Source organism: Ceratotherium simum, chromosome 4 (assembly GCF_057802395.1).
Source record: "Ceratotherium simum simum isolate JZ-2026a chromosome 4, ASM5780239v1, whole genome shotgun sequence".
NCBI classification, from domain to species: Eukaryota; Metazoa; Chordata; class Mammalia; order Perissodactyla; family Rhinocerotidae; genus Ceratotherium; species Ceratotherium simum.
Window position 1 is genome coordinate 91,428,387 of NC_141903.1, and position 21,710 is coordinate 91,450,096.

Sequence of the window (21,710 nt, forward strand, 5' to 3'; positions counted from 1 at the left end):
CCCTGACACCCCTGGAGAGAGCAGACTAATCTAGGAGTTCTTCTGCCAGACGTGGGGACACTGGTGGTCACTGAACCTGCTGGCCAAGCAATTTAACAGCTTTGTGATGAGGTGAATTGTGGCCCTCCTGGGGACACAGGAGGCTTCACTTTGGGGCAAATTCTAACAGCATACCTGTTGAGCAAGTCAGAGAGAAACAAAGAAAAACTCACAGAAAAAAGGAAATCAAAATCCCTCACGTAATCAGTCTCCCGTCTAATTCAGGCCAAAAACCTGGCAGATAAAGGTGCTTAATGGCCAAGATAAAAGGCTACATCCACATATGAGTGAAATCCTACGGTATTTGCCTTTCTCTGTCTGACTTATTTCGCTTAGCATAATGCCCTCAAGGTCCATCATTGTTGTCCCAAATGGCACGACTTCACTTTTTTATAGCTGAGTAGTATTCCATCTTCTTTATCCATCAATGGACACGTAGGTTGCCTCCAAGTCTTGGCTACTGTGAATAATACTGCAATGAACATAAGGGTGAGTATATCTTTTCGAATTAGTGTTTTTGTGTTCTTCAGATAAATACCCAGAAATGGAATAGCTGGATCCACTCATATGTGGAGGATAAAAAAACAAACACATCGATACAGAGAATAGATTGCTGGTTACCAGAAGGGAAGAAGCGGGGGAGGAGACAGGGGTAAGGGGGTCATTTGTACTTGGCGGATGGCAACTAGACTCTTAGTGGCGAACACAATGTAGTCTACACAGAAGTCGAAATACAATGATGTACACCTGGAATTTATACAATGTTATAAACCTATGTTACCTCAATAAAAAAAGAAAAGAAAAAAGCTACACCCTACTTAAAAGAAAACAGAAAGGTTGAAATAGACATGAAAAAGTAAAAACCTCCTGGACCACGGAAATTAAGGAAAGCTGATTAGCCAAAGCCAATTCTGGAAGAAGTTCAGCTCCATGTGCAGAATGTCCTTCAACAGAATCCTCCTCCGCTCAGACCTCAGAGCCATCCTTAGCCGGTGAGACTGTTGCTTGACAAGAACCTCAAGTTGCTGCTTTCCTAACTCGCAGAAGCTCTTACAGGTGCTCTAGCTTTAGTAACCCTGCGTGGCTGCTGGTTCTCGGATTTGAAGTTTGTTTTACCGTGATTGTGTTTCAGATTTCTCCCCATAGTTGCTAAGTTCTCGCATCGAATTTTTCTTTTTAGGGTCATTAATTTTTTTTAAATCATCCTTAGTTGGTTCACAGCCTGGCTTACTGGCTCTGGGCTGGCTAGGTTTGCATTTGGAAAGGCTATTTGGGTTTTCCCATAAGGCAACCTTTAAAGAGAAAGACTGAAGCAGTTCTAACAGGTAAATGGTGTCCTTTAGGTATTTCCAGAAGATTCACTGACCTACCCTGGGTCAATGGGTGGACCCCCCACCCAGGGCCTTTAACACCATGAAGCCAACATGATAACATTCATTAGTCCACCTGGAAGAAGCACAGATCTCCCAGCAACCCGCAGTGGTCAAGGCAGGAAGTGTCCTAAACGCCCTTCTCCCACTCCCTCCCGTCTGAGCCCATCGGGGCTGCTGTGACAAAACGCCATAAACTGGGCAGCTTATAAACAACATTTATTTCTCTTAGTTCTAGAGACTGGGAAGCCCAGCTTCACGGCGCCAGCAGATCCAGTGTCTAGTGGACCCGCTTCCTCAACGACAGCCATCTTCTCACTGGAACCTCAGACGGCAGGAAGGGCGAGGGAGTTCTATGGGGTCTCTTTTACAAGGGCACTAATTCCACTCATGAGCGCCCTACCCTCTTGACCTAAGCACTGCCCAAAGGCCCTTCCTCCTGACACCACCACACTGGACATGAGGATTCCAACAGATGAATTTTGAGGGGACACAGACATTCAGACCATAGCACCTCCCCATACTCCTGTCCATATAAAGACCCACATTGTCACTTTTCTTGTTTTTAAAAATTCTCTTTTAAATCAAGATGACCATGGGAAGTGAAAGTGGAGTTTACATACACAGATGATATTCACAATACACACACACATACTTTTGAGAGGGGATAGATAATGATTTCAAAAAGACTTTCAAATCATTGAATTAAAGAGTGAGAAGAGGTGGGCCAGCCTGGTGGCATAGTGGTTACATTCACACGCTCCGCTTTGACAGCCTGGGGTTCCCAGGTTCGGATCCTGGGCATGGACCTACACATTGCTCATCAAGCCATGCTGTGGCAGGCATCCCACACAAAATAGAGGAAGATGCACACAGATGTTAGGTCAGGGCCAATCTTCCTCAGCAAAAAAGAGGAGGATGGGCAACAGATGTTAGCTCAGGGCCAATCTTCCTCACACACACACACCAAGAGTGAGAAAAAAAGAGGCAAGGTCCATAATCTTACCTCCACTGGTGCCTTGAAGGTAAGCAGATGAGCACAACAAACATTTAATTAATGATGCCTGTGGGCCACCTGCCCTTCTCTCTCTCCCTGGGGCCGGCCAGGCCTGGGGCCTGAGAACCACCCTGAGTGCCACCCTCAGGGAAGCCTGTTCCCACAGGAAACTCCCAAGAGGAACCAGATTCTCTATTTTTTTTTTCATACCTTCTAAGGGCTTACCTTCTAGGAACCAAAGAATCAATAAAGGGAGGATCAGAGAACCTCAAACCTAAACAAACTCCCGATTTGGATTTGCAAGGCATTTTAGAAATTTATTATTCTCTCAAGCACATTCAGGCAATTTGACTAAAAGTCACCAATTTAACTGTAAAACACGCAGTTGCATGAACTGGTTGAGCTTTCCCTGCTATGCTGTCCATGTGACAAGTGACTTTAAAATAGAGACGATCTCCACTCTCTCAACTCCCACTCTGAATTCTGGCTTTCCAATTGGATTCACTTAACTTTTTAGATAAGCCTATTGCTATCTGAACTCTCCCTTTTCCTACTCAAACAGATTTAGATATTCTTTGTTATCTGAATTCACCACGTAAACTCTTGCTCTCTCAACTCAGGATCCAAACATATTCAGATAGTGAGAAATACCTAATTTCAGAGTGATGCACAGATTAACTTTAATCTCACCCTAAGATACAGTGAAGACTGGTTGCAATTTGAAAGGTCTGAAGGACTCTAATTAGTAATCCATTCCTCAGGGATGGCTACATAAATATTTCAAGTATCTTTATCAAAATCTATACTAGACCACTTCACACACATAAAGATGGATATTATCAAAAACAGAAAATAGTACTGACGAGCATGTGGAGAAATTGGAATCCTTGTGCATTGCTGGAAGAATGTAAAATGCTGCAGTCACTGTGGAAAACAGCTTGGTGATTCCCCAAAATGTGAAACAGAGAATTACCATACGATCCAGCAACTTCACTTCTTATAAAACCAAAAGAACTGAAAGCAGAAACTCAGATACTTGTACACCAATGTTCATAGCAGCATTATCCACAACAGCAAAAGGTGGAAACCACCCAAATGTCCATCACCAAATGAATGGATAAACAAATTGTAGTATACATACACCACGGAATATTATTCTGCCTTGAAAAGGAATAAAATTCTGACATATGCTACAACATGGATGAACTTTGAAAACACTATGCTGAGTGAAATAAGCCAGACACAAGACGACAAATACTGTATGACTCCACTTGTATGAGGTACCTAGAGTAGTCAGATTCACAGACAGAAAGCAAAATGGTGGTTGCCAGGGGCCGGCTGGGAGAAGGAGGAATGAGGAGTTACTGTTTAATGGGTACAGAGTTTCAGTTTGGGAAGATGAAAACGTTCTGGAGGGGCCGGCCCGGTGGCCTAGTGGTTAAGTTCGTGCACTCTGCTTCAGCAGCCCAGGGTTCGCACGTTTGGATCCCAGACGCAGACCCACACACCGTTCATCACACCATGCTATGGCGTCCCACATACAAAATAGAGGAAGATTAGCACAGGTGTTAGCTCAGGAACAATCTTCCTGAAGCAAAAAGAGGAAGATGGGCAACAGACGTTAGCTCAGGGCCAATCTTTCTCACTAAGAAAAAAAAAAGTTCTAGAGATGGATGGTCATAATGGTTGCACGACAGTGTGGCTATATTTAATAGCACTGAACTGTATATTTACAAACAGTTACAGTGTTAAAATTTGTTATGTATATTTTACTAGGATAAAAAAAGGAAAAAATCTATACCAGAGACCATAACAAGATATCACTACACACCTATTACAGTAGCTAAAATAAAAAATAGTGGCAATGCTAAATGCTGACAAGGTTGCAAAGAAATTAGCTCTCTCATACATTGTTGGTGTGAATGGAATATGGTATAGCCACTCTGGAAAATAATCTGGCAGTTCCTTTAAAAAACTAACATACATTGACCAAACAACCCAGCAATCGCACTCCTGGACATTTATTCCAGAGAAATGAAAATTATGTCCACAAAAAGCAACAAATAATTGTTCATAGCAGCTTTATAACAGCCAACACCTGGAAGCAACCAAAATGTCCTACAACAGGTGAGTGGTTTACCAAACTGCGGTACATCCAGACCATGGAATACTACTCATCAACCAAAAAGAACGGGCTACTGATACACACAATGACCTGGATGGATCTTAAGGACATTATACTGAGTGAAAAAAGCCAACCTCAAAAGATCACATGCTAGAGGATTCCATTTGCACAGCATTTTCTAAATGACAAAACTATAGAGATGGAGAACAGATCAGTGATTGCCAGGGATTGGGGATGACAGAGGGCACACGAATGCACCGTAGTTTATCTACTCATTGGTGGAAGTTGAAGATACTTTCAGTTTTCCGCCATCAAAAATCTTCAAAAATTGTTCTGCATGCTCATTCTTTAATCAAGGACCACACGCAATTTAATGGCTCCCAGCCGTCCCAGCTTCCACTGGAAGCACAATGGCAGCACGTGCAGAAATCCCACCAACAACTTGTTGCACATCAACTTATACCCACCACCACGTGGCCTGTTTACTTCCCTGTTTTGCCTTGGGGAAAGCTTACTATTGATTTCAGTCAGTGGTTTTGACACAATATCATCTATTCTCGTGTTTAATCCTCTACCACTAGTGTATAAATACCTTTTGAAATTCAAGAACACACAAAGATGTACTCCCACTTCAAACAAATCTCATCTATAAAATCTGAATCCAAACTTACAAGGAGGTGTGATTATCAGAAGTGCTCACCTATAGGTTTTATTAAAGAGGACATTCTCTTGCTAAAATATGATTTTATTTATATGTTAAGTTTTCCAAAACACGTTTATTACTTAAGAATACAGTAAAGGCATAAAGAACCATTGAAGTCACAACTCAAAATAGAAGCAGACAACTGCATTATTACGAAAGCCAATCTTGGACTTCACATAAAAAAAATGCCATTCCAGGGCCAGCCCTCTGCCCTAGTGGTTAAGTTTGGCCCGCTCTATTTTGGCAGCCCGGGTTCAGTTCTCGAGCGTGGATCTACATCACTTGTCAGTGGCCATGCTGTGGTGGCAACCCACATACAAAAAAGAGGAAGATTGGCACAGATGTTAGCTCAGGGCAAATCTTCCTCAGCAAAAAAAAAAGTAAATAAATAAAAGCTATTCCTCGTGTTTGGTTCCCTAGTCCTTGGGATATTTTTATATTCAGATTCACGCTGTGTTTTCAGTTTCTTAGCAAAATACGCACAACCTCTCTCACACATTTTATGATGAATTTAAATGGCGAAATGTGTGAATCCTGTTTGACCTACAAATATTCTTAATCTAATTTATGGGTGGCCAAGTACATTTAAGTGAATGCTTTAATAATGTAACTTTATTAAATAATCTACTGACAATGAATACTTCAGTAATCATTTCATTTTTTCTGTAGGTTTTTTTATCTGTTCGCAAGGGAATGCAAGAAGCTGTTTCCTCTTTCTAGAAAGTCACTTTCAATAACTACAGCCATATTCTAAACAACAAATGATTATGTCAGATGCTTACACATATTCCGTTTTAGTGACCTAGATTTTCAAATTCCCCCCTGTGCTCACCACTCCCCACGTCCGAGATCACCCACCGAGACCAGCACTCACCTACACACTGCTCCACAACCCGGTCATTTCAAATTCCAGGTTGGCACAACTTTGGAAATTTCAGGAGATGAACTTGGTCTTTGACACGGTCTCTACCAGCAACTGTTTCTAGATTGCCTCACGAATTTTCCACCTAAATCACTCTGACGGTTCCCTTTCTCTCTTACTGATCGTCACAAAAGGAAGGTAGGTTCAAAGTGGAGTCCCTGGAGAAACATGGAACCTTGACAGCCACGCACTTTCAAAGGGCTCCCACATCAGTGCCGCCTGTTCCAGGAGTATAAGTGTCACTGTTGTTCAGAAACTGTCCCCCGTCCCCCGCGGGACAGAGCTCTAGGGGAGGAGCTCAGGCTGCTGACTCTCCTCCAACCGTTCCACTAGCTGCTAGAGAAGGCTGATGCTCTCCTCTCCACTTAGAAGAGTTTACAAAATTACATACGAGGACACGGAGAACACGTGGAACCCCCTATAATGTGGTGCCGCAGGGCAGAGGCAGAACACCTGGGTTTCCACGTCAGCTTCGCCCGCACTAGAGGTGGACGCCCCAGCGTCTTTCCCAGGCTGGCCCCAGGGCTCCCCTCCAGTCAGACGGCGCTGAGCAGCGCACGCTCCTCCCCCGGACCCCGCCCTCCACTTGGACCACAGTCTTCTCCCGCCAGCGCCCTGGCCGGCTCCACTCGCCCCTCTGAACCCAGGCTTCTCTGAGCAGCGCTCCCTGAGCCCCTGCGGTGGTTTCGGGAGCATCCTCAGCTTGTCTCTCTCCAACCATGTGTCACAATGACCACTAACCGCTTCCCGAGACGATGAGATGGCCTCCACACGAGTGAGTTCTCCAGGGCAGGGCAGCCTGCTTCCTCCGGCTTTGTAACTCCTGCGCCCAGAAGCAGACTTACCATCAAGTTAGTGAGGCTTAAGCTTCCCGGATTCTGAGGCCTCTTCCAAGACCCTGGGAGGGTCCTAAGCATTATGTTCACACAGTTTTTTCTAACCTGCAATAGTAAGATGCTTTTTAAAATGGGACGGGATGGATCTCTACAAGTCTGGGGTGGTCACTAGAGTAAAATAACATGGACTATTGGAAAATTAGCTTGTGATCTGGTGTTGACCCAAAGTGTGCTGGGTAAAATGCCACAGAAAAAACATTCAAATTATTCTGTATTCTGTGCTGGAGAAGGGTGGGGGGAGGTATTGGACTGCAATTAGTTGAGCCGGCTCTCTCTCTCCATTCACTGTCCCCCCAGACACTTCCCCTCCTGTTGGGCAGCACTGGAGTGTCTGAGGACATTTTTAGGGTCTAGCTAAGAGGAAGCTGAATTGGGAATACTTACATTTATGGAATTTGTCAGCCTTTAAAGATTTTCTAATTTCTCATTATAAAGACTCACTTTTGATCTAATTTTGTATTTATGATTTTATACTCCTTTTCTGAAAGCACTCTTCAAGTTGCATAAGCTTCAGGCCGTACAAAGCCTGGATCTGTCCCTGCCTGTACCTCCCTGAGGACTTGTCACATTAAATTTGTCACGTGAATTAATACACACATGAACGAACCCCAGGCAAGTCACTTAACATCTCTAAGTTCACCTCCTCCACTAAATAGTGACGTGTGGTTCTAATGAGCTAGCTAGTGTGTAAAAACATTTTGTAGGGCACGACAGGGTGCTCTAAACAAGCAAGGCAGTAGTGCAATGATTTTTTTTCCAAAGACATAGAACATAATAACTCTTAGTAACAGGAGATTCTAGGAAACAATGCCAACGAAGGGGATGAAACGAGTTCATGTGACGTGGTTCACAGATCATCTGTCCTGAGTTAGGGGTCTCCTCAGAAATCTTCTGTTGGACAAAACAGTACAGGATGAAAAGCTTACCTTATCAGAACTGTCTCACCATTAAATTCTAATTCTCGGCTAGGAACTGTCTGCCTCGCAAAATCTTCTTCAGTTTTGTATGGCATAACTTTGATATATTCCATATAGTGCCCTCAAAACTTAGTTAAGATTCAAACTCTGAGACATGTTCCCCCCAAACCTCCAACTTCCTGACCATTGTGAGGATAGCCCCCTCCTGCTTGACCTTCCTCTGGTTCTTGGTGCACCTGGAGCACAAAAAACCCACAGGCCTCTCCCCATCCTGGAATAGGGGTGGTCAAATGCCAGCTGGGAAAACTTAAACAACAGCACAGAAATAAGCAAACAACAAAACTAAAGAGTATTCCAGGACAAACCTTGACCACTGCTTACTGAATGGAACTAATTTAGAACCATGTATTCATTCAACAGATATTTATTGAGCGTGGCACTGAACTGGTATTGGAAAAATCAGTCGACAGAAAAAATTTAAATCTCTGCTGTCCTGGTGTTTACAAGCTTGACAGAAGAGACATTAAACAAAATAACAAAACCCCCTCAAAAATGTAAAAGGGAAAGTAGAGTCTCTAGAGGACTTTGAGGGTGTGACACTTGAGCTGAAACTTGCATGGTGAGTAACAATTATACAATAGGAGAGGGAGCAGGAGTGTGCCAGGTAGAGGGAATAGCACATACAAAGGTCCTGGGGTAGGAAGAAGCGTCCATGAGGAATTCAGAGGAGGAGAGTATGACTGAAGCTTATGCTGCAAGGGGTTTACACAATCTCACAAGGTATAACCAAGAACTATCTTTAATTATCAACCATTTTGTTAACTGGACTCTCCCCCCAGTGACCACAGCCATTGTCTGGACTGCTCCTATAAAGGATCAGAGAGCAAGCTCGCCTCCCTTCAATGATTTTCCAGAAATTCAATCAGCAAATATTTACTCTAAGTCTATAGTGCGGACACTGCACTAGGTATTTCAATATAACAAAAGTAACAGCCTGTGTCCGTGGGAACACCCTCGACTGAGTCAGAAGATCTGAGGTTCAACTCCAAGTTCCATTGTAAGCCAGCTGGGTGGCCAGACCTCACTCAGTTCTGTGCCAATCTCAGTTTCTGGCCCAGAGAAACAAATGCTGATGAAGAAATACGACCCCACTCCACTGAACCTCAATTCTCTCATCTGCAAGTGGAGGATAATTCCTACCTCAGAGTTTTTGTAAAAATCAAATGAGAACTCATTAAAGAGTATACTGTACAGTGTTGGGCACATAACAGGTATTAGGGATTTTTTTACACTATTGGACCCAAGTGTCTATTTTGCTCCAATAATTTATCCTATGTAAATGTGAATACTAATATTATTTAATGGTATTTTAATTTTTCTAATTTTTTTAAGCAGGAAGTTGTTATTCTCTTTGAAATAGCCTCGCCTTTGGAAAGCCCAGCCCTTCAGGCCACAGGCTATACCCAAGGTATCACGGGTAGCAATACATCCTGATTGTTGCTGAAGTACCCAGGAGGTAGGAAGCCACTTCCACAATGGTAACCTAACCCATAAAGTGAAAACAAGCCTTAGAAAACTGCCAAGAAGATACCAAATGTACAGCTTTCCAGTGTCATAACCTAGACACAACATTATATCTCGTTCCTACTGAAGGGATATTCCTGGTCACGGAACTGGAGCAGCCTGGGCAAAGTTCTGCAAATGAGAGGATGAAAAGAGCCCATCAAGGTGGAGAGGGGACTTGTCTCATTAGACCAGAGAGAGAACATGGCCTCAAAGCAGGAGAGGAATGCAGGCAGATAACCAAGATGGGAGGGGAAGAATGGAGTGTTCACAGAGTCTCACAGAATGGCAGCATCAAAGATGAGTTAGGATAACCGCAGCGAAGAGAAAAGAGAGCCACAACCATCAGCACATCTTGACGACTGATCAACTACAGAGGATAAAGGAACAGAGAAACTAGGAACATGAGGATTTAAAGTTGGGATGCCCGGGGGAGAAGGGTGGTGTGGTACAGAAATCAGGATGTTGGAAAGGGGGTTGGTTTAGAGGAGAACTTGAAAAACTTTAAAATGTAATAGTCTGGATTTGAAGCCAAGGCTGGATAACTGAGTGGAGACAGCAAACAGGCCAACTGGAAATAGAAGGTGCAGCACGGGCAGGGTCAGGAGGAGGGCCCACAGGTGGGAGTCTTCAAGGAGGAGCCTCGGTTGAAACAAGGCGAGATGAGCTCGCCAAGGAGAGGAGAAAGGAGTGGGCCCTGGGGGGCACCCACGTAAGCAAAAGAGAAGAAGGCACAATAGATGAACTCGAGAGAGAACCAGCAGAGTTTGTAGATACCAAGAGCAAAATCAGTGACCTTCATAAGATCAGTTTCGATAAAAATAACAAGGTTAAAGCTAGACAAATTATAGACAGGAAAAGGAGGCAGGAGTCAGAGACAACATTCAAAATGCACACACGTGCACAGCCTCGGGGGTGAGGGGAGGGACTGTTGATAATGTAGAATTGCTGTATCATACTTTCTATAAGAGCTGCCTTTCCAAAATGTGTAAATAAAATGTTTTAACTGGATCACATCTTTTCTCCTACTGAGGGTTCTCCCAGAGAAAAATCTGACCCATCCCCATCACGCCTAAAATTCTTAAGATGGTAATACATGTTTAAAAATGAAATAGAACAAAAATATCAATTACTTCAAGTTCTCTGTTAAAGAATACAAGGCTGCACATTACCCAAAATTGTGGGGGCTGTCACTGAAATAAGGGAATTGAGACAATCAGACTTTAAGAACACTTGGTACTTATTTACCCAAAACCCCCAGCCCACACCCACAAAGAAATTCCTTCAGAGATGGATGCTGGGGCTAATTCTTTCTGCAGTTTCCTAGAGTTGTACATTTTTCTTTCAGGCCTTTTCTCAGAAGGCTATCATCTCAGTGGTGATGGTGACAGGGGGCACCATAAAGAGCCATTGTGCTGAGAGGAAAGGGTATTACTTCTTTAAGAATCTGGACAAGGATGAAGGTAATGGAGGATTTATAGAACATCTCTAAGTCAAAGGTTTTGCTCAAGTCAGAAGTGGTTTTTCCCCTCTGCTCCTGCCAGAACCGTCAAGCAACCTCCTGCAGCAGCTAAGGAGCTCCAGACCTCACAGGAACCGACCTCGGCGGCTGCTGGCCAGTGGGGTAGGATAGGCACCACGCTCTCCTGCTCTGTGGCTGCAGCAGGCTGCTGCAGAGTGTGCCCCTCATACGGAAACAGGAGCAAAGGCAAACAGCAGGACGAGGCAGAGAAGGCAGTGAAAGGTCAAGGTAAGTTAGTGGAACACAAGAGCCACCCAAGGGCACCGACTTCAGCCAGCCCGGCTCAACACGACGGCAGAAACCACGCAGACTTGGCAATTAGTTGAGATGCACATGCTGCTTAAGACACAGGTGATGTCAGCATAATTTGCTGCAAACAAATCTGCACAAAGTAGAAGTTGATTTCAGGCAAACGCCCCTCCTGATTCCATTCTCAAAGCCAGAATCAGCTGTACCGATGTGTGCTAAAAGACACCCTTCACCCACAACCACTGACACCTGAGCTAATGAAATTTCTATTTAACCTGAGCTGGAGAGCTTGATGGGGCAAATGACCACCAATTACTGGGCCCAGATTTTTGTGAGCAAATGAGCTGAGATGGTCAGGGCTTGCCTAGACTTAGTTACAGGCAGCATCCTCTAGCAGGACAAAACAATGTGAGACAAATGAGATTCTTTAAGGTCCGGGATGCAGCACTATTCTTCACGTTGTAAAGCTCAAGGGAGATGTCAGGGCGGGAAGGGACAAAATGGCGCCCTGAGTGCCTGGCCAATGGGGAAGTTGTAGTCACAGCACAATGGGGAAGGTCATTTTAATTAACCAGTGAAGATAGGAAAACCCCAGGCTTATTGTGGGATCTACCACTAACAAACTTTCTGAGCAAAACAATTTTATGGCTTCCAATATAGCATTTAAGAATCCTGAGTGTCAAACCAGCTGGGTTGACTTAGTTAAAGAAGTGACTCTCCCTCTCAGCACCTTAATTTCCTGATCTGCAAAGTGAGGTGGCCAGGCAAAGGTCTCTAAGGTGCCTTCGCATACTAAGACTCCGAGTTGAGGGTCAAGAGAGACCAGTCACGGGCAGCCCACTGGGGGACGCGGAGCCACAGGCGGAGAAGGGGCAACATCTGGAGGGCAGGATTTCCTTCAACAGGAACCAGAAGCCAGAAGGGATCTGCGGGAGTCAGGAAGGAGGCGTCTGCCAGGTGAGCACAGAACAAAGCCACCAAGTCACTTACCGCCTCAATAGGAAGCTGCCTCCCCAGGCTAGGAAACGGCCCTGGGACCTGTCCTGGGGTCCTCCCTCCAGGAGGCTGGGACCACGGGGAGTGCACTCAGCCAAGGAAGCGACACCAAGCCCCAGAAATAGTCGAGGTCGAAGGGGGGAGGTTTAGCTCAGCTCCCTGAAGTGCTGATCAGATTACTAAACATCAGATTACACCTTCAATTAATATATACGGTGAGCCCAGCAGCAACCAATATGCTTGGGACCAAACTCAGCAGGATACTGTGACTCAGAAAAAAATAACAAAATGCTAAGGGAATAGGGAAGCCCTTAGCGCCAGCTGGCAACCAGCTACTGGAGCTGAACTCCACTGCCCAAATGGTTCTACAATGTGCAGCCTCCAGAGAAAGCAGCGATGCGGCTCTTCTCAGTCAGCTGCTACAATTAGCACGTCTGAAGGGTAGAAGAGAGCAGAGCCCACACGCAAAGGTTCACAGGCACACCCTCTGCAGATGTTATAAAAATCTCTGTGGATTAGATGCTCATATTAACCAGAATTCGGGAAACAGCAATGAAACACCACGGCCAAAAAAGGAAAATTAAAAACAAAACAATTTTTAACTTTTCTAAAATTAAACATATGAAATTTAACATGCTACCTTTCTTTGTGCAATGAAAAATAAAACATAACCCCCAATTTCATAATTATAAGTTATTAAAGCTAAAGAGCTAGATATTTAATATTTCTGAAAGTTGAATAAAACGTGAACTGTTACATCTCATATTCAAAGCAATCCATTAAGATTTGAAATATGTACATCCTTCATCTGGCAATTCCCCTCCTGGGAATCTATCCCACAGAGATGAGAGTATCAATATATAAGGACATATGGACAAAGACGTCCAGTGAATAGTTGTCCATTGTTGCCAAGAAGCAAAACAAAGTGAATACCCATCCACAGGGAAGTGGCTGGATCCACACCCATTCATTTAAAGGAATGAATTAGAGCTATGCCTGGTGACTTGGACAAGTTTCTATAAAGTATTGCTGACTTAGAAAAGTTACAGAAGTCTACATAATATGATCTCGATTTTTTTAATGATTTTATTAAAGCTTGTATCTATGTACGTATGTACAGGGTTCTATGAGCACAGAAAAATGTGGAAATATATACACTAAGGCAGTGGGTCTCAAAATTGAGTACATCACAACTACCTGATGTGAAAAACTATGTGAAAAACTATGTGAAAAACGCAGGTTTTGGGGCCCCACCCCCAGAGTGATTCAGTAGGTCTGGGGCGAGGCCTGAGCATCTGCATTTCCAATATGTTCCCAGGGGACATTGATGCTGCCAAGAACACCTGCACTAAGTTTCCACACGAGTTACAGGGAGGACAGAAGGGGAGGGCTGAAATGAGGGAAGGATTAATGGGACCGGCCCAAGATAAAAACAGTTTTTCCATAGGATTCCTTTTATGGAACATTGTGTGTGTGTGCGCACGTGTGTGTGTGCATGTACACTTGTAAAAACAAATTCCTGAGAGGACTGTCACCAAATACTAATGAAAGTTCTTTCAAAGGTAGAACTTCAAGTGAGCTTAGATAATTTAACTTATATTTTTTATGATGAACAAGTATTCCTTAAATAAACTACTAAAATAAAGCTATTTTGAGGAAAAAAGGAAAAAAAACCTTTGGAACCAACAATTTCTCAAGGAAGAGCTCTTCTGTTTCTTCACAGCACTGACCTGATATTTGGGGAAGGCTAACAATAATCACGCTTTACATAAAAGTAAAAATATAATGTGAAAAAGGAAGTTCTGGGAGGAATAAGTAAATAAGTATAACGTATTTATTTTATAACCTTCCTTCATCCATAGCAATTGAGAAAACTCAATTTAAAAAGTAATCAGAAAACATTCAACAGCAAAAACATACAACTTGGCTTGTGAATGCCAAACCTCTTCCTCTTCCAAAATTCAAATACCCAGTAAGCACAAATCTTTCCTTCTAAGCTGTACTTGCATCATTTCCTCTCTTTTTACGTACCAACTAGAAAATAAAAATAAGACTAAAAGCAACAAACACAAAAATAACTTTATGACTTCCAATATAGGACTTTCAAGCTCCCAAGTAGTGTCAAAGAGTTTTAAGGTAGAAAATAAACATATTAGATCACTTATACTAATTCTAATTTACACTTTTCCAAGATTTCACACTTCTCATTAGCTTCATCACTACAACTCTTTGCAATCTTAAAATACTCCTCCTCCTCAAACCATATTACCATTCAATCTAAAATTGAGCCTAGATCTCAAACCAGATTGTTTCCAATAGAAAAAACAGCAGAGGCATGCAAACAGCCTGCCTTCCAGAGCCACTCCTTTAGTGCCCCTTAAAGCACAGAGGCAGGAAGCTGCTCGGAGACTGAAAATTGGATTTGCAAGGTTCGCATCCCTAAGGCCTGCAAATTGGTATTATAAAACCCTTGGCTACCAGTCTCCCCAAGCCCACTTCTCCTGCAATCTTATTACAGGGCAGTGTCTCTCTTTTCCTGAAACAGCAACTCAGTGGACCTCCACGGTTCATTTTAAAAATCAGAGTGCATTTATGGCTTAGTTCAGGAATATTTCTGCATCTCCAATACTAAGATAGAGTCTCTTTCCTAAAGATAAACAAATGTTTGCACAAAAAAGTGAGAAAGAAAATATTGCCAAAAAAAGTCAAAATATTCTACAACACGACAGACAGAACCAGAGACTGTGCCTCTCTCTCAAACAGATTCCTGGGAGATACAGAAAAAAACTTTGAGTTCTTGCTTTGTGCTCACATGAAAGTTTTCTTCATGGATCCAAACAAAATGCATGGGAAGAAGGAAAAAAAAACGGACTTACATCCATAGATTTTCTCTAGGTACAGAGACATCTTTCTCATCTTTAGGAAGGATTCTCTATTGTGACCCAAAAACAGATGTTTGAACTATAAGAATGTTGCAAGAATTCAATCAAAACCGGTTATAATCAAAGGAACAAAAAATCACCTACAGGAGCCACCTGAACAAAGTGCCCTTTCGTGAAGGGCGGGCAGAAGTTGGGGAATAATTTCCAATTTTTTTCCTCCATGATCATCGCTCCATTTATGTGATCTAATTCTTCTTGAGATTAAAAAATGTAATTTATGAGATTAAGTCTGTCTTAATAAGACTTTTCCAGTGCATTAGCAGACACTTGTGTTCAGTATTATTTTATAATTAAGATCTCATCTCACAGTGTTATGGACTCTTTACAATTTCTAGTTTTGTTTGGGTTTTATCCTAGTTACACACTTGCCAGAATTTTAATTTGTTTTTCCAAAAGAACCAGTCATAACAACTCAATAGGATTACTAGAAGTACAAAAAAGCACCAAAATTAAGAGATCCAATATAACATCACAAATGAGAAAACACATGTAAATAAATGCTAAAAGAACTTTCAAAAAATTCAACACAAAAATAGATAAAACTCTGAAAATATATACCAAAATGTCAACAGTTCCTATCATTGATGAGGAGCTTAAACAGATTTTTTTGCTTGTTTCTAATTTTTTTACAATATATATGAAATAATTATTAATTGAAAAATATTAATGGCTTCTAAAACAAATTGTAGTAAGCTAGAAGAAACTAGAAGTGAGCATTTATCAAACCTCTGAAGACAGAAAGACAGAGGAGGCTCGCCCCAAGACACAGAAGCAAGCTGTAGTGTGGTTGTGCCTGCTCCATTGACTCATTTGGTAGAAGTGGCTGAAGACCTGTTTTCATCTAATGTACCCGACTGACCTCTCGCTGCACGCACCCAATGATCAGATTGACTTAAGTCAGTTTACAATAATATTGACATAAAATGTTAAGTGAAAAAAAGCAGGTTACAACCCATATATAGTAATAGTCAGTTATGTTAAATGTACATAATGTATTTCATCTAAGATGCCATCAGTTATAATATGCATCTTATATTCCACCAAAAGAAAAAATGCCCATTATGACATAATATGAGAATTTTATTTTTTACTTATCAGAAGAGCTCTTCTAAATTTATACAGATTTTACCATGTATCGTACTGCTGTTTCCATGCCTTTCAGGGTGCACAGTAACTTTGCCTTTTAATGCTAAATCATGGTGAAACCATTTTGAAAGCAATTAATTCACGTAGCACCAGCAAGGCACATAAGTAATCTGAAGCGACAACAAAATGAATCATTGTGACCAAGGTCACACGCACAGGTAACAGCTACACCACGACGTCAGCCAGGATGCACCATCAGTGCAAGAGCATCTCGGTCTCAGAGATGTTAAATGAGAGAAACTGCACAGAACTGATAACACATATTTTAACATAACATATCTATAGGGGTAAGATTATGAGTGACATTTTAACACGTTTCTGTATTTTTCATTTTACTCTAATTAGTATACATTATTTGATAATTAGAAAAATATTTTTGCTTTTGTTGGGTCTAAGTCTGGTCTCTCCTTAGGCAACATGCATTGACTCTTCTCCAGTGGGGTCCTCATCTAGCAGGCAGGAGTTCAAAATAGCTACACCAGGAGGTTGATCAACCATGAGATTTTATATAGCAATTGGGTTTGTGGATTTGTTTGTTTTGAGATAAAGGACCAGGGTGGAATGAATATAGCTAAGGAGGAGGAAGGTACAAAAAAACCACAAAAGACAGATGTGGGCGTACTCCAAGGTTCAGCCTTGGATCAGCCTTTTTTATCTTTAGTTATGGCTGGGCAGAGCACAACCGTCTACAGACACATTATGACCCAAGAGTCACAACCTGCAGAGAGTACTAGAAACCACCGGGTAGCCTAGGAGGCAGCCTTTTTTTTTTATTCTGAAATCCATTTATTCTATCATTTTGTCTTTCTTCGGAGAACAGAGCAGAGTGCGTGTAGGGGGAGGGAGAAGGGGGTACCCCGGGTAGTGGAGTGTGGTAAGGGGAAGTGAGTAAATGTATTTCAATTGACTGAGAATTCTGGTTAAATTTGTCCAGTTCCTTGATAGTCCGGTCTATTAATAGTTTGTCCTACATAGGATAAGTTTGAATTGAGGTCATATCCTATTCTAGATGGAGTTCTCTTGCTGAACTCCATAAGCTGCTGATTCAGAGACCACCTGAAACCACAGTTCCCACACATACATCCGTGTCCACTCCCCACCAACACAGTTAGGTTCCAAGGAAAGAGGTTTTGCCTGAAATAAAGAAGGAAGAGAAAGCCATCTGCCATTTTCTGTGCAGGGGCACAGTCAGTTCTCTTCCCTGTTATAGCCAGTAGCTGTTCTCAAGAGCAGAATCCTCCCTCCACCCAGAAAGCAGATCTGATAAGGAACCTCATCAGGCATCTCTGTTTCCCAGGTCCCCACCTATCCTCTATATGTCCCAGCACTTTTCCCTTTGAATTTCTATTTCACAATTTTAGCTGACACAATTGTTACTGAACCCTCCCCCCAAAAAGATATGCAGAAAACATTCTTGGCTGTTATCAGGATATTATTATAAAATATATTCAAAAATCATCCACATGAATGAACTGAGTATTTCTGAGTCCAGAAGTTATACAGTTAAAAAAAAGGTACCCAGGGAAATAGAATTAAGACTCAGACTTTGGAACCAGGAACCAATCAGTTTTAAAAGGCTCCACGCAAATACCTGAACTGGACAGTAACGCTCAGGGTGTTGTTTTTAAAAAGCCTCAACTCAATAGTGAGGAAAACATTTCTCCCCAGTTCAGTCACATGGGTTTCGAGTCTAAGGAAGGGCCACTTAGACTGAAGCCCAATGCTTCGGAACTTACATAAAGAGGTACTTCAGTGCAGCTCAGCTCCATGGTGTCCGCATCTGCAATGGAAAGAATAAACGCAAGCCGTTACTGCCGGAGCCCGGGGAACCAGCCGCAGAGTGTCCTGCCCTTCCTTACCAACGTCGTCGAGGGAGGAGTGGCTCATTAGATAGGAAAATCGCAGAGACAAAAATCAAAGGATACAAGAATGAGATGCTGTCTGTATAAAGCATCCCCCCCTTTCTTCTTTCCTGTGAATTCCCACACAAGGAAAACCTGTCACTCCAGACATTACCCCACTGACTGCTCCCAGAGAGAACGCATATCTCGGAAGGCCAAGAAAGGTCAACAGAAGCATGTTGAGAGCATCATCTCAGTTAGTCGCTTGGAGCACAGGCTACTCTCAGGTCAGAATCCACTTTTGGCCCATCAAGGCAGGAGCCTTGACAGTTCTATTGCCTGTCTTCAAGAGGGCCAGAGGTTCCAGTTTCGGGGATTCAGGCCACTGTCACACTAACCAGCCTCTCCACCAGTTCCATGCATCCTATCTGCCTCGGGGTGTGCCGGCCCCTTTACATCCCACACCCAGAAACCAGCTTCCAGCTCAGGAAGAAAGGAGCCAGCATCATTCAAAAGTGGTTCATTGAAGGGAGTCAAAAGGTACAAATTTCCAGGTGTAAAATAAGTCCTGGGGATGGAATGTACAGCATGGTGACTATGGTTAATACTGTATTTTTGAATGTTGCTAAGAGAATAGATCTTAAAAGTTCTCAACACAAGGAAAAAAAATTCTGTAACTGTGTATGGGGAGAGATGTTAACTAGACTTATTGTGATCATTTTGCAGTATATACAAATATCGAATCATTATGTTGTATACCTGAAACTAATAGATTGTATGTCAATCATTCCTCAATAAAAAAGGGGAGGGGATTCACTGAACACTACAGCAGGCCAAGCATTACACAAAGTGATCAGGAAGTGGTCCAGCCCTCGAAGAGCTCACAGATGAACAAACGAGACCTAAGGATTGGAACGAAGTGAAGAGGGGGCTGCGTGCAAATCTGAACGGGGCGGACAGGGAGACCCACTGCCCCTTACCCCACCCCCCACCCCCCGAGTACTCTGGGACAGGTTCTGCTCACCGGGCTCTGGCGCCTGGGCCACAGCACAACTGCAGTACTTTGGGGACCCCTCTTAAGGCAGGCACATAGCAACCTGAGTTGTGACACTAAGTACAGTAATCCCCAGAGGATACTCTTGGCCAGGAGGAAATATAAGAAGTTCTATTTTTATTTATTTTTTATAAAGTCATTTAACTTAAGTTTTACTATTACTTCATACACATGCTGCCCTCACACCCTCCCAGGTCACAAGATACATCCACACGTCATCCTGAGAGAAGACCAGGGGTCCCACAAGGCCGAGGAATGACATGGGACTGCTCCTTGGTCCCCATTTTCAACACATGGTGGTCTGTGGCAGTTTACATGGGTCCACTTAAATGGAATTATGGATTATAATCAATTTTTAATGAAACTAACCTCATAAATTAGATGAATGGCTTACAGAGTCCTTCCCAGGAAAGAAACTTCAAATTAAGGATAATACTAACAAGAATATGACAAAACTGAGACTCCCATTTCTAAAATGAATTATTCATCAGCCATGATACGAAATACAATAATGACCAACCCAAGAGCACTGACAAGGTGATCCCCAAAAATTCAAAATTATCAGGAAGGCATTTAAAATACAAATGCTTACCCACTAGCGCATACCATGACCTCACCCTAAATGTGTGCTGGGCCTCGAGATATTAGCAATTTTCTCACCTGTTTACAGTGACAGCATATACAATTCCCACCTTTCACAAAATTTCACCACACTTGATAAAATTAGAAGATCCTTTTAAGATTTCTACTAAATAGCAAAAGAAATGCATTCAATAGTAAATGCAGTGGTAAAAAAAAAAAAGGCTGAAATATACAGAAAATAAAGCAACAAACCAAAATGCATTCCTTTGTGAGAAAAACTGAACACCATTGAGTATTTTAAGAAGCAAACATATTAGAACAAGTTAAGCCATGTGGGAAGTTCGCCATACACTTAGATGAAAGTACAGATGTTTTCCACCACTCAGTTTATGGTATTTGTTAAATTTTGTCTGATAAAATATATCAAAAATAAACCACTTTTGGTGAGAATATGGAGACATATTCTGAAGAATGAATTACTTCTTTAATAAAAAAATAATTTTCGGGCTGGCCCCATGGCTTAGCAGTTAAGTGCGCATGCTCTGCTAATGGCGGCCCGGGTTCGGATCCCGGGCTCGCACTGACGCACCACTTCTCCGGACATGCTGAGGCCGCATCCCACATACAGCAACCAGAAGGATGTGCAACTATGACATACAACTATCTGCTGGGGCTTTGGGGAAGAAAAAAAGGAGGAGGATTGGCAATAGATGTTAGCTCAGAGCCAGTCCTCCTCAGCAAAAAGAGGAGGATTAGCATGGATGTTAGCTCAGGGCTGATCTTCCTCACAAAAAAAATAATAATAATAATTTTCTATAGGAATTATAATCGCTGATAGGGCAGCTTCTCTTAGCGCAAAATGGGAAATCCATCCACCTCTTCGTTCTCCGTCATGCAAGACTGAGTGAAGAAGAACTCGAAGCCAAAAGCATGCTGAGTTCCACAGACCTTCAACCAATGAGACTAATTTTATAGAAATAAGACCTTCAAACGTGGTCAAATCTTAACAATTTCTGTAATGAGTTGGGAAATGACCATAAAAATCTTTACCACATGAGGTGTTGGTTATATTGCAGCAAAGTACTTTAAAAAACTGTCTACCTTAAACACATACTACCTAATTTTCTTACAAAACTACATGTTCCAAACTTGTTGGTTTTTCTGAGATGAAAAGTGGCTATTCGTAGCAGTTTTTCTAAAAACATTTTTTCAAATAAATATCATATCTCTTCAAAAAAGGGGTGATATTTTAATAAGAGAACAAGAAAATGCATCTCAAAAGAAACTTAGGTTATAGACAGTATATGCCATACTAAGAACATTTTGAAAAAGTATTTACACGTTTTCACTGTTTTGTGATTTTGTTGCAAAAATTATTTCAATTTTGCCACCTACAAGTCCTCACATCTGCATGCTTTAAATTTTTGAAAAAAGCTTTCAATTTTTTAAATCTTTCAAAATGAATGTTTCATGGGTTTTGTATTTTTTAAATGCATTTAAAATTTTTAAACTTCTGATTGATTTGCAGGAGGAGTGACTGACATCAGGAAAGATGGGAATTTACTAGCCACATTTAAACAAGAAACTTTTGTGTAATTGGTGGATAGGGTTAAAACATAATTCCCTTCATAAGTGCAGCCAGCACTGCACTTCTCCAATGAGAATCTACCTATCAGAGTGAGGCATCTTTTTCAACTATGACACACTTTGAAGCCAATTTCAAAGTAAACAGTACTTTGAACCAGATATTCAAGCTGAAGTATTACAAAGTGTTACAATTATTAAACAAAGGTTTTCAAAATAATGACACATTCATAATATTAGTCTCACTGACATTATATGATTT

At 42.0% G+C, this 21,710-nt stretch overlaps 1 protein-coding gene across 2 annotated transcripts in view; it reads right to left on the reverse strand.

The window, feature by feature from the left end:
• ARHGEF28 (Rho guanine nucleotide exchange factor 28) overlaps nt 1–21,710 on the reverse strand; it is a 283,698-nt gene that overhangs the window by 212,091 nt on the left and 49,897 nt on the right. The window contains exons 1-2 of one of the 2 annotated variants that reach the window (XM_087430180.1): nt 18,404–18,484; nt 18,124–18,167 (exon numbers count right to left, since the gene is read on the reverse strand). In XM_087430180.1, the coding sequence (XP_087286306.1) occupies nt 18,124–18,156 (33 nt within the window). In that variant the 5' untranslated portion in view covers nt 18,157–18,167; nt 18,404–18,484. Of the gene's footprint in view, nt 1–18,123; nt 18,168–18,403; nt 18,485–21,710 lie in introns of those variants that run through there. The other variant, XM_087430179.1, reaches the window with a different exon arrangement.